Source organism: Moschus berezovskii, chromosome 6 (assembly GCF_049115385.1).
Source record: "Moschus berezovskii isolate FMDL1 chromosome 6, NW_MosBer_1.0, whole genome shotgun sequence".
Lineage (NCBI taxonomy): Eukaryota > Metazoa > Chordata > Mammalia > Artiodactyla > Moschidae > Moschus > Moschus berezovskii.
Window position 1 is genome coordinate 53493052 of NC_142465.1, and position 27730 is coordinate 53520781.

Genomic DNA, 27730 nt, shown 5'->3' on the forward strand with positions numbered 1-27730 from the left:
GCTTTAAACATGTGTCACTGTTTTCTTTATTTTTCTAGATGTTTTAAATGATTAAAATATTTAATTGTCACAAAATATCTACAAAATAAATCATTGAGACCTCAGTGCCACAAAAGCCTGGGGTTTTTATCTTGCTTGCTAAAGCACCCCCACTGCTTAGAACGGTGTCACATGGTAACATTAGTAAGTATTTACTGAATGGATGAACTCTTTGTGTGTGCTCAGTTGTGTCCAACTCTGCCATTTCCTACTCCAGGGGATCTTCCTGACCCAGGGATCGAACCTGAGTCTCTTGCTTCTCCTGCATTGGTAGGCAGATTCTCTACCACTAGTGTCACCTGGGAACTGTTTGTATTTTGACTCAAATTTGTATTTATCCATTTAAAGGGAAAAATTCATCTTGAAAACTCTAAAGAAGTTACTTATGGCATGTTTTCTTTTTGTTGGACTTTATATCCTCATTTTTCTTCCCTGGGATTGCTCAGAGCCATGTTGTTTAGGTGGGACTATTGTGGCTCAGACGGTAAAGAATCTGCCTGCAATGCAGGAGACCTGGGTTTGATCCCTGGGTCAGAAAGTTCCCCTGCAGAAGAGAATGGCTACCCACTCCAGTATTTTTGCCTGGAGAATTCCATGGACAGAGGAGCCTGGTGGGCTATAGTCCATGGGATGGCGAAGAGTTGGATACGACTAAGTGACTGACACTCACTCATGTTGTTTAGGGCCAGGGAACTCTGCATCTTGGTACCTACATTGAACTTAGAGGCTATGTTAACTAATCACACATTTACATGAGAACATTCCAAACTGTCTAGAAGACCCCCTGATGACTGGGGCATGTGGACATGTAGTCACAATTTAGGCAGATTTGTAAATAGTTTGCTTTTAGGACATCTGGAAATATGGACAAACTAGTCATATTCTTAACTGAATTTCCCATACATATTATAAGACATGTTTTGATATTTGATATCTAAGATATGTTTTGCAACTTAACAATACTGATAAACAGAAATGAAGATAAGTTTGCATACAGGGATCTTCTCTTCCATACCAAGATTTTGAAAGCTAAAAAAACCTCTAAAGTGCCTTGAAGAGAATTAGGTGGGCTACAAAGTAGAGGGTCAGTAAGGTCCAAGAAAAAGATAAACCTGAAAGATGTGGTAAGGAAGATTCTGAAAATTCTTTTAGGTTCTTCCATGTTTTTATGCCTCAGGGCAATTATTGGCCTATCCATCTGTGCAAGAGTCATGAGAAAAACACTTTATATATGAACAAAGTGAAAATGCATTGTAGCATTAACAATTGAAAGAAATTACCTGTCAGCTCCTTCACCTCCTTTTGAAATGGAAATTGCTACAATGGATTTTAGTGTTTTGTAAACTTACATTTTCATATATAAGATTTCATTCAACCAAGGTTTTCAATGGGGACAATTTTACTTTGGAACTTCAGAAACAATTTTGGTTTTTCCTCTCTTTTTAGTTCTGTTAAACTGTTCCCCACTACCACCACCCATTTAATTGATTATTTGCAATGGTCAGATCTCAAGATTCAGGAAAGAAATTCATGTTATTTGGAGAAGGGCACAGTAATGAACACTGACAATGCCAAAGCCTTGAGAGTAGGTTTTTGGTTGCCAAGCATGTTAAGATTTTATGACCAGCTGGTGTGCAGTGCCTTATGGAAAAGAGAAGATCAGTTTCTAGCTCATTTCTTCTTATAAACCTAGGGAGAAGGTTTATAAAAACTCTTAAGGGAAAGAATTTTTCTTGGCGTGGTATGATTTTCTCAAGCTTGGCAATAACCATAACCTGCCATACAGAAACAAAATAAAACAGAATTTCATATGTATGTCTCTTAGTAATATTTCCTCTATTCGTAAGGAAGAACTAGAATCTAGTGGATCAGCTAGATCAGTTTTCCCCAGTAGATATGTGATGATAATCCCATGGCTTTCAGAAATGTTATGTAGTCAGCCTCTCAGCCAATGGCTTGAGCCAGTTTCTACCTAGTGACTTGTGGGTACTTCACATTTGGTGGCCCCCTTGCCTCCGCTGTACAGCAACACTGTTAGTTCCCACTCTCTGCTGAGTCACACCTAGACACCCCAAGTGATCGTTTGTCTCACTAAAAAGAAGTAGCTCCTATTTCGGAACCTAAACCATTAGTTATAAGTCTATTGTGAGATTATTTCACCACAGCAAACTCTCTTCTAAATCCCTGAGATACAAACACTTCTTAATATTGACAAATAGCCTGAGGAAATAGTAACTTCATTAATTCGGTCCAATGACTAGGGTCTAGTCTGAGTTGTGGTGTATTTCCAAAGGAGATAGTTTGTCATTTTCAAGCATAGAGAGTAAAAATAAACCAGGGGGGTGTTGCTTATAGAGCTTTATTTAATGGATTCTGGAATGTTGTTTTTAGCTCTTTTTTAATTATATGGAGGCTGGTAAAGATGCTCACAAAGTTTCTTTTCTTAATTAATTAATTAATCTATGCTACCTATTTGCACCTTTACTTTTCAGAGAAAATTTTAGCATCTTTTTTTCAAGATGGTACAAGTTCAGATTATGAACAGAATATCCTCAGTTTTATATTAGTAGGGTACAAATTAATGAGGGTCATTAATTCTTTCTCTACCCAACATGATGTACATGTTCTGGGGAGAATGCCCAGATAATCAAAATATAGCCCTTCCTTTAGTGGAGATATAAGAATGTCAAATAATGGAATGTGAACATTTTGTTTTGTTCTTTGCTCTCTTACTGAGGTGTCTGTAAAACTGGAATCAACTAGATAAACTGTTTCTCCATACTTCCTTTCTCTTTAGTTGTTCAAGTTGGTTTCCCATGTCTCGGCAAACAAGATGGAGTGGCAGCATTTGAAGTGAATGTGATTGTCATGAATTCTGAAGGCAACACCATCCTGCAGACGCCTCAGAATGCCATCTTCTTTAAAACATGTCAACAAGGTAATCAGTGATGGTGATTATAGAGAAGACATAAAACTTCCAAGTGTGATTTGGACAAAAAATTGTAGCTAGCTAGCTAGCCAACTATTTTGTATAATTATAACCACACCAGTGGGAGGAGGGGCTGCTAAGTGCCGGGTCCAGTAATAGTACTAAGATAGACTTGCTCTTGGAGAAGGCAATGGCACCCCACTCCAGTACTCTTGCCTGGAAAACCCCATGGACGGAGGAGCCTGGTAGGCTGCAATCCATGGGGTCGCTAAGAGTCGGACACGACTGAGCGCCTTCACTTTCACTTTTCACTTTCATGCATTGGAGAAGGAAATGCAACCCACTCCAAGCCACTCCAGTACTCTTGCCTAGAAAATCCCATGGATGGAGGGGCCTGGTAGGCTGCAGTCCGTGGGGTCACTAAGGGTCGGACACGACTGAGCGACTTCACTTCACTTTCACTTTCCAGTGTTCTTGCCTGGAGAATCCCAGGGATGGGGGAGCCTGGTGGGCTTCCGTCTGTGGGGTCGCACAGAGTCGGACATGACTGAAGCGACTTAGCAGCAGCAGCAGACTTGCTCTACTTTGACCCCACTCACAATTTTAGGGACTCTAGTACCCTTCAAAATGCTCTGTCTTCCACCTCTTTCTCTCCCTCTTCCAGTGTAGTCTTTGGGAGCCCTCAGCCTCATAGCAAGGTCACCAGTCATCAACAGCAACTACCACTACCCATACCTGCTGCCAAACGCTTGATCCTTCTGACTTTCATGGAAAACAGGTCGCTGCCATCTCACCAGCGATCTCTGCCAGGCAAAGTCACCTCCCACCACAGCTCGGGTAACCAGGGAAAGGGAAGGCCTGTCCCCTTCCCTATTCTGATATAAGCTCTTCCAGCACAGAATTTTAGCTCTGGAGGCTTTCAGTGCCCGAGGGATGTACCAAAAAGTCATTACCCACTCTGAAAATGAATATGGAGGGCAATATCCATTGTTCTGTCTCAGTGTGAATTGAAGGTCCAGTGCAGAAATTGATAGGTGAGATGAAGGAAGAACATAAAGCTTGCTTTGCCTTCTTCCACGAGCCCCTTACTGTCGAAAGTAGGATTGAGAGAAGCAAAGTCTTACTTTCCTGAAAACTTAAGAAAGTACAAGTGATGTAGAGATAATGAAGTGGAAATATTGGTATTCAATAAATTACAATCAGGGTACTGGGGAAAACATGACCGCTAAGCTCTTCATGCTCCCCATAATTCACTCAATATGTTTTGAAAAGTGTCTATATAAAGCTTGTTTCTCTTTGGTGAAGCTGAGTGCCCAGGAGGATGCCGAAATGGAGGCTTCTGTAATGAAAGACGGGTCTGCGAATGTCCTGATGGATTCTACGGCCCTCACTGTGAGAAAGGTAAAGAACATGGACAGCCAGCTCCCTGGCTTGCTTCTTAATGAAATGGGTGTCACACAGGAGCCCCACATATATTTTTAGCACATCCCCTGAAATTATCTTTCTGGTCACATTATATGGATTCATGCAGACTTAAAAAGCCACAGGAAAGCTATTGGAGAGTGTTTCTTCTAGGAGTGGTTTTCTGTTAAATCCAATATGTGGTGACAGGCACAGGAAACTGGCACAGTGTCTACATTCTTTGTGGCCACTTACACTCCTCCATCCCCCTACCCGGGTTTGCTATTATATACCCTCTGCTTTGGCATAATCTTACAAAAGTTTTGAGTTTTTCTCCCTCCACTAAAATTGGTTTTAAAAAGAGTATTGTGACCGATTTGAAAGTATCTACTCCAACTAAAAGTGGCTTGAGTCACAATTAAGTCTACACCTGAGTTATGAAGGTACTCTAGGCAAAAAAAGGGAGGATGAAGATCATTTGCGTAGTAAATATATCTGTTTCGGTGAAATTACTACTAAGAAAGTTATACGAAAAAGAGAGATGAACATGAAAATGTTTATTAATCGCATGACTGGATGCATGCTTAGTCTTTCAGTTGTGTCCAACTCTCAACCACAAAGGTATATAAACCACAAGCTCACATATACTGAACTTATTTAACAAGAATGAGCAAAATATTTTTCATCTTCAAAAAAATAAGAATTTTTCTTGTTTGCGTTTATTTTTTTATTTTTTGGATTGAAGTATTTGTTTTACAATGTTGTTAGCTTCAAGTGTACAGCAAAATGATTCAGTTATTCATACATATATATCTATTTTTTTCAGGTTCTTTTCCCTTATGTGTTATTACAAAATACTGAGTATAGTTTCCTAAGCTACAGTAGGTCCTTGTTGATTATCTGTTCTATACATAGTGGTATAAATATATAAATTCCAAACTCCAAATTTATCCCTCTCTGGGCCTCCTTTCCCCTTTGGTAACCATACGTTTGCTCTTTATGTATATAGGTCTGTTTCTTCTTTGCATATAAGTTCATTTGTATCATGTTTTTAGATTCCATATGATAAGCCATGCCATATGATATTTGTCTTTCCCTTCCTTACTTCACTTAGTATGATAATCTCTAAGTCCATCCATTTTGCTGCAAATGGCATTATTTTATTCTTTTATGCCTAAGTATCATTCCATTGTGTGTGTATGTGTACCACGTCTATCCATTCATCTGTCAATGTACATTTAAGTTACTTCCATGTCTTGGCTATTATATATAGTGCTTCACTGAACACTGGGGTGCATGTATATTTTCAAATTCTGGTTTTCTCTGGATATGCCTAGGAGTGGGATTGAAGGGTAACTCTATTTCCAGTTTTTTGGGAACCTCCATACTGTTCTTCATAGAGACTGCACTAATTTACATTCCCACCAACAGTGTAGGAGGGTTCCTCTTTCTCCACACCCTCTCTAACATTTATTATTTGTAGAATTTTTGATGATGGCCAGTCTGATCAGTGTGAGGTGATATCTCATTGTAGCTTTGATTTGCATTTCTCTAATAATTAGTGATATTGAGCATCTTTTCATGTGCCTGTTAGTCCTCTATCTCTTCTTTGGAAAAATGTCTGTTTAGAAATTCTGCCCATTTTTTGATTAGGTTGTTTGTTCTTTTGATATCGAACTGTATGAGCTGTTTGTACACTTCAAAAATTAATCCCTTGTTGGTGACATCATTTGCAAATATTTTCTGCCATTCTGCAGCTTGTCTTCTCACTTTGTTTATGGTTACCTTTACTGTACAAAAGCTTTTAACTTTAAATAGCTCCTATTTGGCTTTGTTTTTATCTCCATTACTCTAGGGGATGAATCCCAAAAGTTCTTACTGCAGTATATGTCAAATAGTGTTCTGCCTATGTTTTCCTTTAAGAGTATTATAATATCTGGTCTCATCTTTAGGTCTTCAATCCATCTTGATTTTTATGTTTGTGTGTGTGTATGGTGTTAGACAATGTTCTAATTTCATCTTTTACATGGAGCTGTCCACTTTTCTCAGCACCACTTATTGAAGAGATCGTCTTCTCTCCATTGCATGGACTTGCCTCCTTTGTCACAGATGAACTGACCACAGGTGTGCATAGGTTTATTTCTGGACTTTCTATCATGTTCCATTTATCTCTGTGTCTGGTTTTGTGCAAGTGCCATACTATTTTGATGATTGTAGCCTTGTAGTATAATCTGAAGTCAGGGAGTCCGATTCCTCCAGCTCTGTTTTTCTTTCTCAAGATGTCTTTTGCTATTCCAGGGATCTTTTGTGTTTCCATACAAATTAAAAAATTTTTGTCCTAGTTCTGTGAAAAATGCCATTTGTAATTTGATAGGAATTACAGTGAATTTGTAGACTTCCTTGGGTAGTATGGTCATTTTAACAATATTGATTCTTCCAATCTGAGAAGATGGTGTATCTTTCCATCTGATTGTATCGTCTTCAGATTTTTTTTATCAGTGTCTTACAGTTTTTTGGAGTATAGATCTTTTGTCTTCTCAGATAGGTTTCTTCTTAGGTATTTTATTCTTTTTGATGTGATGGTAAGTGGGATTGTTTCCATTGTGTCCCAAAGCTTGTGTTGGCCTGCTAGTTGCAGGTCTGGGGCCCAGTTGGTCCCAGGGTGTCTGGCCTCTTGTGGGTGGGCTAGGTCCTCAGATGGAGGGGTTGTGATTTTCTTGCATCTGGTATCTGCCCCTCAGTGGGTGAGGCTGGTCTAGAGGCTTGTGTAGGCTTCCTATTGGGAGGGGCCTTATGAGTGAAGCTGGGTGTTGGCCCTCTGGTAGGGAGGGCCATGTCAAGGGGTCTCTCTAGTGGTGGCTGATAATGGGAAAGATTGAGGGCAAGAGGAGAAGAGTGTGACAGAGGATGAGATGGTTGGATGACATCACTGACATGTAGACATGAGTTTAAACAATCGTGAAGGACAGGGAAGCCTGCTGTGCTGCAGTCTATGGAATCGCAAAGAGTCAGACATGACTTAGTGACTGAATAAGATGAGGTGGCTATGAGCTCACGAAGTCTTTGGCAGCCTGTCTGCTGATGAGTAGGCTGTGTTCCTACCCTGTTTATTGTTTGGCCTGAGGTGTACAAGCACTGGAGCCTATAGGCTGTTGGGTGGGTTAAGGTCTTGGTGCCAAAATGTTGTCCTGGCCTCCAAGAGAGCTCATGCCAGTGAAAATTCCCTGAATCTTCTGACCAGTGTCCTTGTCCCCAGAGTGAGCCATAGCTTCCCCCCACCTCTCCTGGAGACCCTCCAAGACTAGGTAGGTCTAGCCCAGGGTCCTGTAAAGTCACTACTTTTGCCCTGGGTCTTGGTAACACAAGACCCAGGTATACCCTCCAAGAGTAGAGTCTCTGCTTCCCACAGTCCAGTGGAGTTCCTGCACTCAAGTCTAGCCTCCTCCTGATGCCAGACCCCCAGACTGGGGAGGCTGATGTGGGACTCAGAACTCTCACCCATGTGGGAGAACTTCTGCAACTGTTCTCAGTTTGTAGGTCACCCACCCAGGGGATATGGGATTTGATTGTGTAGAGAGTGTGCCCCTCCTAACTGTCTTGTTGTGGTTTCTTCTTTATGTCTTTGGATGTAGACTATCTTTTTTGGTAGGTTCCAGTCTTTTTTTTATCAATGATTGTTTAGCAGTTGTGATTTTGGTCTTCTCATGAGAGGAGTTGATCTCAAGGTCCTTCTGTTCCACCATCTTGTCCTGAGCTCCATCTGGACTGATTTTGAAATTGAAAGATTGAGGAAATAAGGCAGAAAAAGATATTTACAGAAGATAGACTGAAATTGAAAAAATGAGGAAATAAGGCAGAAAAAGATACTTCTTAAGAAGACCACATCTTACTTACAATAATGATTCTGGGAAAATTTTAATCAGCCATTCAAATGGAACAATTCCAAAATTCTCTTTATGACACTGGTTAAAAATATAACCTTATTTACTGCACAAAAATAATTTTAACATAGCAAACTTCTGTCTTTACAGAGCAACCACTTTAGAGTCAACCACAAAGCTTGAAAATGTACACCTGTTATATTATTGACATTTCCAAAATGGTCCTGTTTCTAAAACTCTATTGGCCTTAATTAGAATTCTCTCTCCCCATTAGTCCTTTGCTCACCACGATGCATGAATGGCGGGCTATGTGTTACTCCCGGTTTCTGCATCTGTCCACCTGGATTCTATGGAGTCAATTGTGATAAAGGTAACTTCCTAAGAACAAGGTTCTTTTTACTTTTTTTTTTTTTAACTGGAGGATAATTGCTATATAATGTTGTGTTGGTTTCTGTTGTACAACAAGGTGAATCAGCCATAAGTACACATTTGTCCCCTCCCCCTTGCTTGAATCTCCCTCCCACCCCTCTAGGTTATCATAGAGCACTTGTTTGAGCTCCCTGTGTTATACAGCAACTTCCCACTAGCTATCTGTTTTACATATGGTAATATATATGTTTCAACTAAAAGAAGTATATTTACTATATCATCACTCTTCATAAGAGCTTTATAAATAGTGTGTATCACTTCGCTGGTTGCTTTAACATTAACCGTAAATTTTAGTGTAGCTTAACACAGTACACGGAGAAGGCAATGGCAAGCCACTCCAGTACTCTTGCCTAGAAAATCCCATGGATGGAGGAGCCTGGTAGGCTGCAGTCCATGGGGTCGCTAGGGGTCGGACACGACTGAGCGACTTCACTTTCTCTTTTCACTTTCACACATTGGAGAAGGATATGGCAACCCACTCCAGTGTTCTTGCCTGGAGAATCCCAGGGACGGGGGAGCCTGGTGGGCTTCCATCTATGGGGTCACACAGAGTCGGACACGACTGAAGTGACTTAGCAGCAACACAGTACAAGTTTACATTCACTCACAGAATGTTCCAGTGCAGGAACCTGGTCAGTGGGTCGGGCAGTTGTCCATACAATGACTCGGGGGCCCAGGCACTGATGATCCTGCTGACAGCTTTGGAGCTCTCTGGTTCCAGCCAACAAACAAACAAACATTGGAATAGGCACTGCTTAAAAAAACAAAAAATGTCCAAAAGTGACCCACAAAACTTTCAACACACATTCCATGGATAGGAATTAGCCTCACGACCTACCCGGATGCAAGCAGGAGAAATGTCATTCTCCCTTTATGGGAGGGGAGCATGAAGTTTCACGAACAGTTAGCTACTCCTGGCCCATTGCTGTTTTCTTATGTCCCAAATCAATTTTATGGGTGAGCTTCTAAAACAGTCTCTTCCAAATTGCCTGACCTAGAAGTTCACTGATCACCCATTTAATTCTCTTCTCACAGATCACATCCCTGAGAGCTCGGGTCCCTCCTTCCTATGAAGCAGCAGCAACATAGCCAGATTTTACTCTCAGAAAGTAGATTCAAACATGGCTCTAGAGTAGAATGGTGGGATTCACAGTCTTTCAAAACACCTATCTACTTTGCCTGGTTCACATCTTTTATGGAAAAAAATTAACATCCTTAAAGTGTATGTATTTAATGAAATTATCCTTTTGTCAAAATGCTAATTGTGTGAGTTGTTTTTGTTGTTTAGTTGTGTCTGACTCTTTGGGACCCCATGGACTGTAGCCCACCAGGCTCCTCTGTCCATGAGATTCTCCAGGCAAGAATATTGGAGTGGGTTGCCATTTCCTCCTCCGGAGGATCTTCCCAACCAAGGGACTGACTCACATCTCCTGCATTGGCAACCGGGTTCTTTACCACTGAGCCACCAGAAAAGCCTGAGCAGGGCTTTTCTGAGTAGGGCTTTTGCATGAGTAGGGCACTATTTTCTAAAATAAATATTGGATTGGCCAAAATAAAATGATGTGCTTATTTTTGAGAAGTGTCTCTTCAGTGATAATACAGATAGCACCAATTAAGATTGAAACGAGCAGCTTTTTTAAAGTGAAAGAAAAGCTAAAGAGCCCTTAGCATGAGTCAGAATAATCATTTATGGTTGTCTGTTATTTCGTGATATGCAAAGTACCTTCATACAATTACCTGACTTTAGTTCTAACAATCTTTTGAGATATGTAAATAATTATTCATCATAGTCCCAGATAAGCAAAACAAAGTTTACAGACCTTGAGTAGCTTGACCCAAATTCACACCTTCCACTGTACCATGTTGCCACTCAGGCTACCTGTTTCAGAACCCGGATCCTCTACAAGTGACTCTGAGTAGAGAATCCAATCTCTGTGGGCCATGCTTTTCCCAACTGTAAACAGAAATTAAGCCATTGACCCCTGGTTCCCCCATCTCTAAGCTAACTGAGAGCATATGTTCACATCTCTACATTTTATTTGTAGGTGGTCTTTGAAAACTATAGCATTGGAATAGAAACAACTTTAAAATTTTATATTCATAAAGATTAATCACTGATGACACCAATAATAATAGCCAGTGAGTAAAAAATTCTTTCTTGTGCAGCTTCTTTTCATTTGTCTAAATTTAGCATTCAGCCCTTCTGCTACTTCAGAACTGGGCAGAATTTAATTCTAGAAGCAGAATTGAATTCATATTATCTCAAATTTATTAGGCAATAGAGCCAATCCTTCAGAAATCTGGATGAATAACGAATGTATTATCAGGTTTTAAAAGACCATTTGTGAGGCTTATTATTGGTGTACTGTGCGCAGTGACCGACTGTCAGCTGCAGTGTCTTTTTTATGCCAGGGTGTCTCAACACTGCATGGTCCTGTGAAGGAAAACATCTATGTGTATTCCCTTTTACATTTGTAATATTTTACCTTTCAGATGAAAGATTTTCCTTCTTGTTAGACTCCAGGAACTTTTTCTTATTCTTTTGGAAAGTCTGTTGAAATTCCACTTGGTCTCACTGGAGATCTGGGAACATTAAAAGAAAAAAAATGTTTTTTTATTATCTCAACCAAAAGATGCATTTATTATCCAGGAGGGAGTATAGAGCTTCTGAAAAATGGCTTAATTACTGGCATGGAACTAGACCTTAGCACTACATATTCAAAGAAACGCTAAAGATTAACTCTCATCGGCTCTTGGGACATCTGTTGTAAACGTTAACAGCTGAGTGGTTAAACACTGGCCCAGCAAACCTTCAGCCCCAGTGAAAGTCCTTTGGTGCCTCTGGCTCATTTTCTTAGTCATGCACCATCGCACAACAGAGATGGAGAGAAGCTCCAGTATTATGCAGTTGTTAAGGGTGTGGCCAGATTCAACAATCAGTTTTGTCACATTTGTAATGTTTGTCACATTCTGTAACTTTTGATTAAACTCCCAGGTTCATTGCATTCTACATGGTAGTAACGATAGTGTCCAGCAAGATCCGGCCAAGTGGACACAGATTCTGATGTTTTCTCATCTCCTATTACCCCAGGGAGAAACAGGGGCGAGTGGGGAGGTCGGACATGCTCACAAAAACAACTCTCCTATGCTCACTTTGGCAATACACGTGATAAAACTTGAACAGTACAGAGAAGAGTAGCATAGCCCCTGTGTAAGGATGGCAGGCAAACTCGTGAAACATTCCATAATAATAATAATAAAAGATCCAGCTCTGAGATTAGCTTCAGTGGCTCAGATGGTAATTGCCTGCAATGAGTAGACCTAGATTCGATCTCTGGGTGGGGAAGATACCCTGGAGAAGGATGGGAATGGCTACCCACTCCAGTATTCTTGCCTGGAGAATTCCATGACAGAGGAGGCTGGTGAGCTACAGCCTACGCAATTGCGAAGTCAGACAGCACTGAGCAACACTTCACTTTCAACAATATTAGCAGCAAGTAACAAAGAGGAAACTCAAAAAACGGATTCTCCTAATTCCTGAATCCTGTCTTCCAGTGCTGTTGTTACCGTCTATGACAGGAAGCTTGATTTTGCCAAGGCAAGTACAGCATGGCCTTAAGCTAGGAGATACTTATGATTTTTAACAAAAACTTTATCATTTAGGAAGCATGATATTCATAGAATATTTTAGTTGGATTTCATTTCCACAAAGAAAGCACACACTTAGAACGTTTGGAAATCCTTTCTGATTTTCTTCCTGGACGCTTATTCCAGCTTTCATTCACCTACAGCCAATTTTGGCCTGTTTTATATAGGACAAGAACAAATAGGCCATAAGACTGGAATAGCTGAGTTCTTATTTTCATCTCCTTTATAGAATGAGCCAACTTGTCTGTTTTTAGATCCTTGCTCTCCCCCGTTCTCATTTCTGTCCTCCCTCTATTTTAGGTGCCAGTGAGCAGTGAAACTCCAGAAGCTGACTCTAAAAAGCAGGGTTTAGGATGAATTACCAGCAGTATGATTATCACCTGAAAAATCTAGTTTACTGGACTCCCACAGTCACATACCCACTCTTTTCATCCCTCTGGCTCATGCTGCTGCCACTTCCCTGCCTACAAGATCTCATAAAGGGGAACAGGCTGCCCTTTTCTGAATATACTCTTTCTTGTGAATGTCATAAAAACTTATTTTTTCAAAAATTTCTGTTATATAAGATGAATCTCTATTCTTCTCAATCAGGAAAAAAGTTGCTTTCTCCTTTGTCCAAGCCTAATATTCTCTCCCTTTTATCTGTTCCAAAGAAGGTTTTCTCCTTTTACTCTTCATTCATCTTAAATATTTTCTTGGGTTTATAGCATTCTTTTCCTTTTAAGAGCATAGATATTTACAATAAAATTAAACAGATCTTTGTTTTTACCCACCATTGCCTTTTTTCACTAAGAGGCAAACAAACCCCTAGAGGTGGGTCCGGTGTCATGTGTGTGGCATCCTGTTATGTTGCCTGAATCTGCAAATGGTCAAGCAGTTGATTACCACTGCTGTCTTGGGAATATGGCTTATTTTATTAAATAAGTAAATGGGCAAGTAGCAGATGCCTAAGAAGTATCACTTAGCCTTAATGAAATGTTGTTAGATTTAAGTGACTATCTAATGCAATACCCTGTTATTCATTCTAACAGCAAATTGCTCAGCCACCTGCTTTAATGGAGGGACCTGTTTCTACCCTGGAAAGTGTATTTGCCCTCCAGGACTAGAAGGGGAACAGTGTGAAACAAGTGAGTACTGACCTGCAATGTCTTTGTTTGGGGGGGGAACATTAGAAGCACCATCTAACCCCTTCATTTTATTGATGAGGAATCTGAAGCCCCGAGACAATGTCTAAGGTCTAAGGTCTCAGGCCAGTGGTTTCTTTTTACTAGATTCAGCCGTCATCCATTTTGGATAACAGTAGGGTAGAGGAGTGACATAGATCAGCTCAGTTGACTCATTAAACACTCTCTGACTCGGTTATATCTGGTTTGGTGCTATTCACCATGTTGCACTGTTTCTTGTGGAGAGTCCATAGTTTCAGACTAGAAATGTAGACCAGAGCTTTGGGACAGCTGGAATTTGTTCACTTCCCTGCAGGCATAGAGTCTTTTTCCCCGCTCTGGCCACTCACTGCCACATTTCCCAACCAGGCAGAGCCTAGTAATCCATCTCAGAGAAAAGGATAGACTCAAGAAAAAGGAGGGAAGTAAGGTAAAGAGCAATAAAAAAAAAAACAACAAAAACATCTGATAGCACACACAACAGCATGAATGAATTGCATAAATGTTATGCTAAGTGAAAGAAGTTAGACACACGAAAATGCATGTTGGACGATTCCATTTTTATGAAGTTTAAGAACAGGCAAAAGTAATAGATCATAGAAACCAGAATAGTGATTGGGAGCACAACAGAATTTTATTGTGTGCCTAAAATGAACTAAAATGGACTGGAATGGGTGAATTTAACTCAGATGACCATACTACTGTGGGCAGGAATCCATTAGAAGAAATGGAGTAGCCATCATGGTCAACAAAAGAGTCAGAAATGCAGTACTTGGATGCAATCTTAAAAATGACAGAATGATCTCTGTTCGTTTCCAAGGCAAACCATTCAATATTACAGTAATCCAGGCCTATGCCCCAACCAGTAATGCTGAAGAAGCCGAAGTTGAACGGTTCTATGAAGACCTAAAAGACCTTTTAGAACTAACACCCAAAAAAGATGTCCTTTTCATTATAAGGGACTGGAATGCAAAAGTGGGAAGTCAAGAAACACTTGGAATAACAGGCAAATTTGGCCTTGGAGCACGAAATGAAGCAAGGCAAAGGCTAATAGAGTTTTGCGAAGAGAACGCACTGGTCATAGCAAACACCCTCTTCTAACAACACAAGAGAAGACTCTACACATGGACATCACCAGATGGTCAACACCGAAATCAGATTGATTATATTCTTTGCAGCCAAAGATGGAGAAGCTCTATACAGTTAGCAAAAATAAGACCAGGAGCTGACTGTGGGTCAGATCATGACCTCCTTATTCCCAAATTGAGACTTAAATTGAAGAAAGTAGGGAAAACCACTAGACCATTCAGATATTACCTAAATCAAATCCCTTATGATTATACAGTGGAAGTGAGAAATAGATTTAAGGGACTAGATCTGATAGATAGAGTGCCTGATGAACTCTGGACAGAGGTTTGTGACATTGTACAGGAGACAGAGACCAAGACCATCCCCATGGAAAAGAAATGCAAAAAAGCAAAATGGCTGTCTGAGGAGGCCTTACAAATAGCTGTGAAAAGTAGACAAGCGAAAAGAAGAGAAGCGAAAACCAAGGGAGAAAAGGAAAGATATAAGCATCTGAATGCAGAGTTCCAAAGAATAGCAAGGAGAGATAAGAAAGCCTTCCTCAGCGATCAATGCAAAGAAATAGAGGAAAACAACAGAATAGGAAAAACAAGAGATCTCTTCAAGAAAATTAGAGATACCAAGGGAACATTTCATGCAAAGATTGGCTCGATAAAGGACAGAAATGGTATGGACCTAACAGAAGCAGAAGATATTAAGAAGAGATGGCAAGAATACACAGAAGAACTATACAAAAAAGATCTTCACGACCAGGATAATCACGATGGCGTGATCACTCACGTAGAGCAAGACATCTTGGAATGTGACGTCAAGTGGGCCTTAGAGAGCATCACTACAAACAAAGCTAGTGGAAGTGATGGAATTCCAATTGAGCTATTTCCAATCCTGAAAGATGATGCTGTGAAAGTACTGCATTCAATATGCCAGCAAATTTGGAAAACTCAGCAGTGGCCACAGGACTGGAAAAGGTCAGTCTTTATTCCTATCCCAAAGAAAGGGAATGCCAAAGAGTGCTCAAACTATCACACAACTACACTCATCTCACACGCTAGTAAATTCATGCTCAAAATTCTCCAAGCCAGGCTTCAGCAATATGTGAACCGTGAAATGCCAGATGTTCAAGCAGGTTTTAGAAAAGGCAGAGGAACCAGAGATCAAATTGCCAACATCCGCTGGATCATGGAAAAAGCAAGCGAGTTCCAGAAAAACATCTATTTCTGCTTCATTGACTATGCCAAGGCCTTTGACTGTGTGGATCACAATAAACTGTGGAAAATTCTGAAAGAGACGGGAATACCAGACCACCTGACCTGCCTCTTGAGAAACCTATATGCAGGTCAGGAAGCAACAGTTAGAACTGAACATGGAACAACAGACTGGTTCCAAATAGGAAAAGAAGTACGTCAAGGCTGTATATTGTCACCTTGCTTATTTAACTTATATGCAGAGTACATCATGAGGAATGCTGGGCTGTAAGAAGCTCAAGCTGGAATCAAGATTGCCGGGAGAAATATCAATAACCTCAGATATGCAGATGACACCACCCTTATGGCAGAAAGTGATGAGGAACTAAAAAGCCTCTTGATGAAAGTGAAAGAGGAGAGTGGAAAAGTTTGCTTAAAGCTCAACATTCAGAAAACAAAGATCATGGCATCTGGTCCTATTATTTCATGGGAAATAGATGGGGAAACAGTGGAAACAGTGGCAGACTTTATTTATTTATTTTTTTGGCTCCAAAATCACTGCAGATGCTGATTGCAGCCATGAAATTAAAAGACGCTTACTCCTTGGAAGGAAAGTTATGACCAACCTAGATAGCATATTAAAAAGCAGAGACATTACTTTTCCAACAAAGGTCCGTCTAGTCAAGGCTATGGTTTTTCCTGTGGTCATGTATGGATGTGAGAGTTGGACTGTGAAGAAAGCTGATCGCCGAAGAATTGATGCTTTTGAACTGTGGTGCTGGAGAAGACTCTTGAGAGTCCCTTGGACTGCAAGGAGATCCAAGCAGTCCATTCTAAAGGAGATCAATCCTGGGTGTTCATTGGAAGGACTGATGCTAAAGCCGAAACTGCAATACTTTGGCCACCTCATGCGACGAGTTGACTCACTGGAAAAGAGTCTGATGCTGGGAGGGATTGGGGGTGGGAGGAGACGGGGACGACAGAGAATGAGATGGCTGGATGGCATCACCGACTCGATGGACATGAGTTTGAGTGAACTCCGGGAGTTGGTGATGGACAGGGAAGCCTGGCGTGCTGTGATTCATGGGGTCGCAAAGAGTCGGACACGACTGAGCGACTGAACTGAACTGACTGAACTGAAAATGCTTTGTATCTAGATTGAGGAAGTGTCTCTTAAGTGTTTATTTATGGTAAAAAAAAAATAGTTAATCCATAAACAAAATCAATGCACATTATGCCTTCTCTTGATGTTTGTCATGCTGTGATAAAAAAAAAAAACAAATTTAGGTGTGGAATGTGGTGGATAATCGTTGTTTTGGGAATCAGGATACCAAACTCTTTGCCCTGGCCCTGTTATCTTCCTGTCACTGAAGCTCTCTGCTCAACTCAGAAATGAGCCAACCTTACCCTAGATTGCTCTGTGACCCTGAAAACAGATAGCACCAAAGCCTGGCTCAGGAAGAAAGTAAAGGAATGAGTGAGCATGTCCCTACTTTTCTGGAAGTTACCTCCAGCTGTATTATATCCATAAAATACCACTGTGTTTGCTCTAGCCATAGTTTCTGAAGTTGTAGTAGGTTCAGAATTAAATAATACTGACTTACTATTTTAACTTTCAACCTCTAATTTATTTGTGGGGATTTTTTCACTTTAATGAGTAATAGCTGAAATGACGATTTTTTTTTATAGAGTTCAAATGAAATACTTCTGAAGTTTTCATAGAACATGTAATTTAATTGTCAGAATGTGGTTTCTGTTCTTATTAATTACCCTGCCCTGATAAAGATATCTCTGAACTAACTCCCCTCAATTTTCTCCACACACTTACACTCAGACTTCGCATACTTAATTGGTTCATGTTTATGAATCTTTGTTCATGGGTTCCTTTCTCTTCATGGACATATGCTCTTTCCTCATGGTCCTCACCCCAAACCCCTGGAATCTACTAATGTACTTTGTGTCTCTTTAGATCGCCTGTATTAGATATTTCATATAAATAGAATTATACAGGCCTTTTATGTCTGACTTCTTTCACTTAGCATATTTTCAAGGTTCACCTCTATTGTTACATATATCATTACTTCCTTTTACTTGCTAAATAACATTCCATTGTGTGGATATAGCAACTACATTTTGTTTATCCATCCATCAGCTGATGGGCACCTGGGCTGTTCCCACTTTAGGGCCAGTACAAATAGTAGTGCTGCTATGAATATTTGTGTACGAGTTTTTGTGTGAACATGTTTTCAGTTCTCCTGAGCGTACCTAGGAGTGGAATTGCTAGACCATATGTTAACTTTAATTTTTTGAGGAACTGCCAAACTATTTTCCAAAGTGGCTGTACCATTTTACATTCCCACCAGCAATGTACAAGGGTTCCAATTTCTCCATATCCTTACCAATATTTGTTATTGTCTCTCTTTTTTTTTTAGATAAAATATGTATTCTGACGCTATTATCATTTCTCCTGGCCTCTATCAAAGTTGATGGCTTCTCAAACTTCATTCTGACTTGATTGTGAGATATATTGCAGGTTAACAAATAAGACGATGGTTAGAAGTATCTGGATATATGTACATATGTTTTTCTTGTTCTTTAAGGTTCATAAACTTTATAAGATTCCTTAACGAACCTTCAGTTTAAAAAAACAAATTGTTTATACTGTACCAAAAGTGGGTTTTTTAATACCTTAATGGGTTTTATTATTGAAAAGGTAATCTATATAAAATGTTTGCAATAAAAAATTAGAATATTGGATAAAGCAGTTAAAAATCACTTGTAAAATTCTAAGACTCAGAGATGGTGGTTCTTGGCACTTATGGTAAACCACTTTCATCTTTTTTCTATGTGAAGGATAGTCACAAATTTACCTCACAATCTGATGGGTGGAGGAAGTTTAATATCTTTATTTTGTCAATACCTTATCTCACTGTCCTCACTGGTTATATGTAAAATTTGAATTGCTTAGAATTAGTCAAATCTATTTGTCTTCAGGCAGTGCTTAGTCTCATTTGGGTAAAAATGTGTGATTTCTCACGTTGACTCAGGGTTCCACTATCCAATGATAAGAATTTGTTCACAATATAGTTTTAGGAAAAGGAAGTCAATATTAAAGACATTTATAGAATTCTGAACTTTAAAACAGTAATCCCTTCATGATATTTTGGCTCCATGAGGTTTGATCTAGGAGTGGCCTTCTAACAGTCACCTGCAAAGAGATTTCTGTTCTGTGATAACCAAGAGAGACCGTCTTCTTTATTGGCTGCAGTGAGCCTCAGGGTCCTCACTTCCCTCTTGCCAAGGGAACAAAAACATCCTTGGAGACAATGAGAAGATTCTATCAGCCATTCTCTCCATTCCCTCTGGATACTAAGTTCACATCTCATAGAATATGGGGAACCTTGGGCCCTCCAAGTAGTTCACAATACATCCTCTATCTTTTCTGCCATATAATTATTGTCCCACATTTTGCTTAGTTGAAAAACCCCAGTACATTGCAGAGTACTGTGATACAATTCAATTTTGAGTATATGATGGGATCGGATGTTCCTTTGATACAAATGGAAATTCAGAGTTAGACATTCCTTTCCTTAAATTGAAGTTGGATCTTGACCACAGAGTAAATGATAGTCTTTGTTTCCAAACCTAGCAAAAAGGGTTCTTTTGGATGTTAATGGTTGACAGAAAGGTGGCATTCAAGTATTAAGATTGTTTTAATACCTTTCTATGAAACATCCCTGTGTCAGAAAAGCCTACAGCTCTAATGGCATTTCAATTTTCTGAGAGACACTAACATCTCAATTGTCTCTCTAATCTCCGCAGTGAGTACATGTTGGATTATTTATATGTGAGGAAAGTCATTTTGGATAAATAAAAGAAAGTGTTTTTAGCAAAATGATTTTCATATGGGATTCACTTCATGTCTATCAAGCATAATGCTTACCTGGAAAAAACTTTAGCCTTAGGATGGCAAATTCTAGATTGCAAATGGAGAATAAATGGCTTCAGAAGTAAGAAAGAAGAAAAATATGATTTTTACATCTACATCCAGCTCTAAAATCCTGGGATGCAGAGATCTGTGAAAATGTCAGCACTCCTTATTTGGCACAGAGATAAAAGCATGAAGTATCACTAGGATCTGAGACATTCCAGAAAAATGCCCAAGTGTGGAATCAAGGACTTTGTGTGCCCCACCTCATGTCCTTCTCAGCCAGCCTTTCCCTCCATCACTGCTATGACCTATTCTGTACAAACATAGTCTGATTGCACCTGAGCTGAGCCACACGTCTCTTGCTTCCCACCAGAGACTCCTGAGTACTGAATATATATATATATATACATATCACAACAAACTGTGGAAAATTCTTAAAGAGATGGGAATACCAGAACACTTTACCTGCCTCCTGAGAAACCTATATGTAGGTCAAGAAACAACAGTTAGAACCGGATATGGAACAGACTGGTTCCAAATTGGGAAAGGAGTACGTGGAGGCTGTATATTGTCACCCTGTTTATTTAACTGATATGCAGAGTACATCATGAGGAACGCTGGGCTGGAGAAAGCACAAGCTGGAATCAAGATTGCCGGGAGAAATATCAATAACTTCAGATATGCAGATGACACCACCCTTATGGCAGAAAGTGAAGAGGAACTAAAGAGCCTCTTGATGAAAGTGAAAGGGGAGAGTGAAAAAGTTAGCTTTTAAAACTCAGCATTCAAAAAATGAAGATCATAGCATCTGGTCCCACCACTTCATGACAAATAGATGGAGAAACAACAGAAACAGTGAGAAACTTTATTCTTTGGGCTCCAAAATCACTGCAGATGGTCACCACAGCCATGAAATTAAAAGATGCTTGCTCCTTGGAAGAAAAACTATGACAAACCTAGATAGCATATTAAAAAGCAGAGACATTACTTTGCCAACAAAGGTCTGTATAGCCAGAGCTATAGTTTTCCAGTAGTCATGTGTGGATGTGAGAATTGGACCATAAAGAAAACTGAGCGTGCCAAAGAATTGATGAACTATGGTGTTGGAGAAGACTCTTGAGAGTCAGACATGACTGAGCAACTACACATGTATACAGATTATACGTATATAATCTACAGTCACAGACTAGAAATTCACGAAAGTTATTCCATGGGGTGGCCTTTGGTCAGTGGACACTGGTGCAGATGAATAAATGCTCCCCTCTCTCTTCCTTCAGGCAACTTGAAGGAGCAGTCCATCTACCTGACTCCTCAGAAATATGCTGAAGAATAGAGCCCAGTTGCCTGTAGTGATGAACAACCTACAAACATACTTTTGTGTTGGTTTATTCTCTTCTGCTGTTTACTCTCCCTGCCCCCTATTCCTAATCCCAAGGATGACTTCCCCAAATAAACTCTGCAGGCAGGTCCTGATTTCTGGAGAATCCTAGGCTAAGGCAGAAGTCATCATGTCCAGGTAAAGGCCTGCTTTCAGAAATAGTGACATACAAAAATCAGAACTCAGAGGAAAGATCACTTAGGGCGCCATCCATATCTTTTAATATATCTTAAATTATAAGTTTTTATGAATCAGTTAAAACATTGTCCAAAAAGTGATGTAAATACAGCATTTGAACAATACTCATTGTGGAAGATTCATATCCAAATTTATAAGTAAAAATATGAGCCTATTTGTCCCCAAAACGAAGCTCAAATAGTAACAAAGCCAGGGTTAATTCGAAATAAGTGGAAATAACTGTCACTTAAAAGCCTCGATCCTCTCAAAGCCTGGCAATTCCTTTGAAAAAATTTAATTGCTTCTGAAAGGAGAACAGAGTTCCTTATTTGCATTCTTCTATTTCAGGCAAATGCCCACAGCCCTGTCGAAATGGAGGTAAATGCATTGGTAAAAACAAATGCAAGTGTTCCAAAGGTTACCAAGGAGACCTCTGTTCAAAGCGTAAGTACCCTGTACACACAGCCGACCTGTTATCAGGGATTTCTTCTCTCTTACTTCCTAACTTCTGTACCTACTGCATGTTGCCGAGGCATCACAATTAACCTTTCTTCACTGACGTTTATGTTTCTTGAGGTATACCAAAGACATGAAATCCAGGGATAAAAAAAACTTAGACACATTTGCACACCCCACCAAACTTTTTAACTATTAGTTTTCTTAAGGAAGATAAACTTCCATTGCCTGGCAGTTTCAAAGTCCTCCTGAGTGTCTTTTGTCAATGAGAAACATCAAGTCTAGATCACTTTCAGGACTGACTCAAAAGAGTCCAAAACTGACTTCTAGCTGGAGATTGACTTAGGAAAACACATGAAGGGATGAAGCCAAAACTAACATATTGGAAAGAACTGCAGGAAAGACAGCTGCATAATTCTGTTAACCAGTGAAAGCTCAGGAAACATTCTCTTTATCTCCTTTGACTCTAGCTGTCTGCAAACCTGGCTGCGGCACACACGGAACCTGCCACGAACCCAACAAATGCCAGTGTCAGGAAGGCTGGCATGGGAGACACTGCAATAAAAGTGAGTGTGAACTGTCTGGGGAGCCAGACTCTTGCACGTCAATTTCCTGGCTCCAAAGGCCAGGACAGACAAGCCATAACTCAGCTCTGCTTTCCGTTGCATAAAACCAACTTCTCCTCCTCTTCCTGCTCTCTGCAGTGGTCCTTACCACCACCAGAACTCTCTAAGCTTCAGAGAGTTCTTTGCAGAGGAAAGAAAGCATCACTGTAAAATACCACCATAGCTGTAAAATATCACCGCAAATATTTTCCAGGTTAAATTAGTACTACAGGTTGGTTTGGTAATATGGTATGTTAACTATGATAGAAATGAGTAAAAGTAAGGTTTCTAAATCAAATGTAGATCAGTAGCTACATGGTTCTCATTTTATCATTCAGGATTGATCAAGGAGCATTAGAGCATGAAGAGTTCTGCTGTGTAAAATCTTTAAACCGTGTTGGTTGTGGGATGCTTTAAATGGGTTCTTTCGAGGGAGAGAAGAGGTCTGTGAAATCTAGGAGAGATGTTAACGTGGAGTTGTATTTTTTTCACATCTACTGACCACCAAAAATGGACTAACTATAGGATAATAAACCACTGGTCTATTTTATATACAAAATGAAAGTTAAAGTTGCTAAATTCAATCATTCTGTTTTGATGGATATCGTCTCTGTGCTAAGCATGAATCCAAGCACTGGAAACATACCAATGAACAGACAGAAAAGATCCTTCCTGGTGGTGCCCAGATTCAAGAGGGAGGGGCAATCGATCAGCAAGGGAAGGAAACAAATAATGCATTTCTGCAGTTTCATCCTGCAGCTTGAACTCTATCTGCTGAGGATGGACCCACTGGCTACTTTCTGTGGGCAAAGGAAGGCTTCATTCAGTCATGCAGCTCCCTTGATTAATAGAAGTCCAGATTGTGCCATCAAGTTGTTTCCAAAATAATGTACACAAAGTGAACAGATCACTTTCATATCAGGTGTTTTTCTAAATCAGTGGTCTCCAAAGGGTGATGCGTATAGCCCAGTGAGTGTGGAATAATCATCTGGGGTGCTGAGGGAAACTATTAGTTTGAAGACATTTTAAAAAATATTTTATGTTCTTTTATTACATTTATGTAGAAATTTTATATGTATAGTTATATATCTCAATCTCTAATTCCTACTTTTTGTACATACTTTATAACACACATTGTCCTATTCTGATATGTATAAAACCAGTTATGTGTAGCTTTACGTGTTTGTTTGTTTTAAAGTATATTGGTGTCTGGCCTAGGCTACACTGAGCCATTGATCTGAGTCTTTTTTCACCATTGTCTTGACTGGATGGTAGATTGAATTGGCTTCAGGAGGACATGGCTTAACAAAAAGTGGAGTTCCTCTGGAAAATGGCTCCTTTGCCCAGGTGGGAATGATGGAATGGTACCAAACGGGGCAGAAGGGGACCTTCCTTCAGGTAAAAGACCTATAGAAAATGAACCATTCCAAGAAGGCAAGTGAGAGGCCCTCATGCCTGCAGTTTAGATGAGCAGTTCTGACAGGTCTCCCAGCCCCAGTAGCACCCTCACTTGTAGACTTTGCTGCTGAAAGCTTTTGTCATCTCTGCCGCCTTCAGATTCAGGCATGCATGTCAAGAAGATGCCTTGGTGCTTGATTAAAATGCAACCATGTTTTAAAAGAGAGGCCCCCCAGCCAGTTTGTACAGTGGCTGAGAGAATCAGGCTGAAAGAATGAGGTTAATTTTGCTTAAAAGGAGATGACAAGGAAGCTGTGAGGCACAGAGTTCTGCTAAGAACAGATTCCCAGTGGGGCGACACATTGGGAGGTCCCAGGCGCCCAGACATTCTAGTTGGGAGGAGGATACTGGAGACAGACTTCCTGGCTTGGGCTCTGCCTCACCAGGGAGGTTTGGGCTTCATGGGTGGCAGGGTGAGCAGCAGGGTAGGGATTGTTGGCTCATTGTCTTGGCGGGTCCATGAGCTACTAGCCTACATACTGACAATTCAAAGAAAAGCATTCAGGAACAAAGTATTCTGTTCTCAGCAGTTACTTAATGGCATGCTTGCATTTAAAAGCCACAGGGAGCAAATGAAATGCCAGACTTGACTCTAATGCACAGGAAGATGGAGGCAGATTTTTAACTGCTGTCTCAGATCAGTTTTAGGAAATCAGCAGAAGTGAGTCAGTGATCCAGGCATCTTCAGAAGTTCATAAGTAATAAGAAATCTTGAGTTGTGTAACTCACAACTCACTTTGTATTATTGTATTCAGTTCAGTTCAGTTGCTCAGTCGTGTCTGACTCTTTGCGACCCCATGAATCACAGCACACCAGGCCTCCCTGTCCATCACCAACTCCTGGAGTTCACTCAAACTCATGTCCATCGAGTCGGTGATGCCATCCAGCCATCTCATTCTCTGTCGTCCCCTTCTCCTCCCACCCCCAATCCTACACTCCTTTTATGATGAACTGGAAATGCTATCAGTAGACACCCATCTTAACCAGAGCTCACAAAAGCCCACTGATAAGGAGTCAGTTCAAATCCTAACCCTTCTCTAACATGTGTACTGGAAGTACTTTTTTAAAAAAACACTTCTCTGTTCCTAAATTCTTTTAGATTGATTCATTTTTTTAAACTTTTTATTTTGTATTGAGGTATAGCCAATTAATAAACAATGTTGTGATAGTTTCAGGTGAATAGCAAAGGGACTCTGCTACGCATATAAATGTAGCCATTCTCCCCCAAACTCACCTTCCATCCAGGCTGCCATATAACATTGAGCAGAGTTCCCTGTGTTATGCAGTCCTTGTTGGTTGTCCATTTCAAATATAGCAGTGTGTATATGCTCATCCCAAACTCCCTAGCTATCCCTTATACCCATCCTTCTCCTTCACCCCCTGCAACCATAAGTTCATTCTCTAAGTCTATGAGTCTCTTTCTTTTTTGTAAGTAAATTTGTTTATATCATTTCTTTTTAGATTCCACATATAAGGGATGTCATACAATAATTCTCCTTCTCTGACTTACGGAAGGCCTTAAGTCTCATAAAATTCCTATTTTGTGTAAATGCAATTTAGTTTTAGTTAGTTTAGTTGCTCAGTCGTGTCCGACTCTTTGCGACCCCATGGAGCCCACCAGGCTCCTCCGTCCATGGGATATTCCAGGCAAGAGTACTGGAGTGGGTTGCCATTTCCTTCTCCATAGTCATGCCTAATCATGTGATCTGTATGAAGAATGGGGGTTGTTATTATTGAACTAGATCAATAATAATGGAGGTTGGTTTTGCAAGGCAATAAAAGGATCAATGACAACATTCTCTGCAGAAGCACTCCTGCAATGAGACCTCAGTGCTTGATCGTTACGAGCCCTTGGATGGAGAACATCCTTCCATTCAATAACATTCATCCCAAGTTTGCTTCAAGCGTGGCATGACCAAAATATATAGTGAGTCAGAGATTCAGTGGAAGCCAGATTTGATGGAGTTAGTAAAATGAATTTCTTTTCAAAGAGATCTTGAACCTGTAACGTCTCATCATTCAGGTAGCTTTCTGTGGCCACTGTGGTCTTTCACTATGGGTTGGAAAGGGAAAATGGATTTTATTTGAATGGTGAATAATGAATCTGAAGAGCTTGTTTTTGTAGTTTCTTTCCTTTTAAGCTGTGAATAATTTTGCAGGGTATGGAGCCAGCCTCCTGCATGCCCTGAGGCCAGCAGGCACCCGGCTCAGGCAGCACACGCCTTCAGTTAAAAAGGCCGAGGAGCGGCAGGACCCACCTGAATCCAATTACATCTGGTGAACTCCGACATCTGCAACATTTTAAGTTACACCAAGTTCATAGCCTTTGTTAACCTTTCATGTGTTGAATGTTCAAATAATGTTTATTACAGTTACGAATACTGGCCTGAATTTTATTAGTTTCATTATAAATCATTGAGCTGATATTTACGCTTCCTTTTAAGTTTTCTAGGTACATCTGTAGCATGATGGTATAGATTTTCTTGTTTCGGTGCTTTGGGACCAACTTTATGTAATGTCAGTTGTTCAGGTTAAATTGTTGTCTTTTCAGTGTGTACTTGGCAGATAATTTCCAAAAGTACAATGCATTCATGGTATTGAGGGGCTGGGCAACATTAGAGAAGATAAATGGAACGAAAACGCATAAATCACAAGGGTTTGGATGAAGCAGTTAAAAGTGCTGAAGTCTTAGCATTTCAACTTATTTTGTCATGTAGTTAGACATTTGTCACATTTTTAAAATTCCCCTTAAACTCACAATACATTTTGACCTTACCATGATTCCAGAGAATTCAGTATTAAAAAAGAGAGAGAAATAACACTGTGGTAGTGACATTTAACGATATAATATATTGTAAACACAATAAAATAGGGAATATATGTATGAACTTTTGGCATTGGCTTGAAGCAATATAATATATTGTAAACAAAACACAGCTCTTACATAAACATTTTATACTGTTTGTATGTATAAAATAAAGATGCTGCTTTAGTTTTCTGAGTGTGGTATGGAGTGGTCTTTGCATGTGCTAGTTTATGGAAATAAAGTCGGTTGCAATTGAACAGAAGTTAAAACCTTGCAATATCATAAAAAGAGAAGATACTCTTTCCTTGACTCTGGACAAGCTCTCCAGCCTCATCTTTCCCTCCCAGTTCTGTCTCTGCTTCAGCCATGCCACACTACACTCTGTTGTCAGAGCCTGCAACACTCCTATTTGTGTCAGCTCCCAGCTTGTTGTCATTTCTTTCAATAAATCTTCTCTAACTAGAATATGTAAATATCCCATTAGTGAAGACTTTCTAATGGTGTGAAAATATTACAAATGAAAGTGTTACCAACTGGGAATGTAAATTGATGCAGCCACTACGGAAAACTGTATGGAGATTCTTTAAAAAACTAAAAATAGAGTTACCATATGATCCCGCAATCCCACTCCTGGGCACATATCTGGAGAAAACTATAATTCAAAGAGATATATGCATTTTAGCATTCATAGCAGCGCTATTTATAATACCTAAGGCATGGAAACAACCTAAATGTCCATCAACAGATGAAAGGATAAAGATGTAGGATATCCAGTGGAATATTCCTCAGCCATAAAAGGAATGAGGTAATGCTATTTGCATCTATATGGATAGACCTAGAGATCATTATACTGAGTGAAATAAATCAGACAAAGATAAACAATGATATTTCTTATATGGAGAACCAAAAAAAAAAAAATGGTACAAATGAACTTATTTACAAAATAGAAATATAGTCAAAGATGTGGAAAATTAACTTATGGTAACAAAGGGGGAAATATGGGGAAGGATAAACTGGGAGATTGAGATTCATATATACACACTATTATATATAAAATAGATAACTAATAGAAACCTACTGTACAGTACAGGGAACTCAGTACTCTGTAATGATCTACATGGAAAAAGAACTGGAAAAAAAGTGTATGTATGTGTGTCAC

At 39.8% G+C, this 27730-nt stretch overlaps 1 protein-coding gene and 1 non-coding gene across 2 annotated transcripts in view; both read left to right on the forward strand.

The window, feature by feature from the left end:
- WIF1 (Wnt inhibitory factor 1) overlaps positions 1-26697 on the forward strand; it is an 89863-nt gene extending 63166 nt beyond the window's left edge. The window contains exons 4-10 of the mRNA XM_055395154.2: positions 2837-2977; positions 4274-4369; positions 8525-8620; positions 13359-13454; positions 21595-21690; positions 22173-22268; positions 25925-26697. Of these exons, the coding sequence (XP_055251129.2) occupies positions 2837-2977; positions 4274-4369; positions 8525-8620; positions 13359-13454; positions 21595-21690; positions 22173-22268; positions 25925-26046 (743 nt within the window). The 3' untranslated portion in view covers positions 26047-26697. The remainder of the gene's footprint in view (positions 1-2836; positions 2978-4273; positions 4370-8524; positions 8621-13358; positions 13455-21594; positions 21691-22172; positions 22269-25924) is intronic.
- LOC129537294 (U6 spliceosomal RNA) lies at positions 11825-11931 on the forward strand. Its single transcript, XR_008681968.2, has one exon. It is a non-coding gene; the product is annotated as a U6 spliceosomal RNA (small nuclear RNA).
- Positions 26698-27730: the final 1033 nt, after the last annotated feature.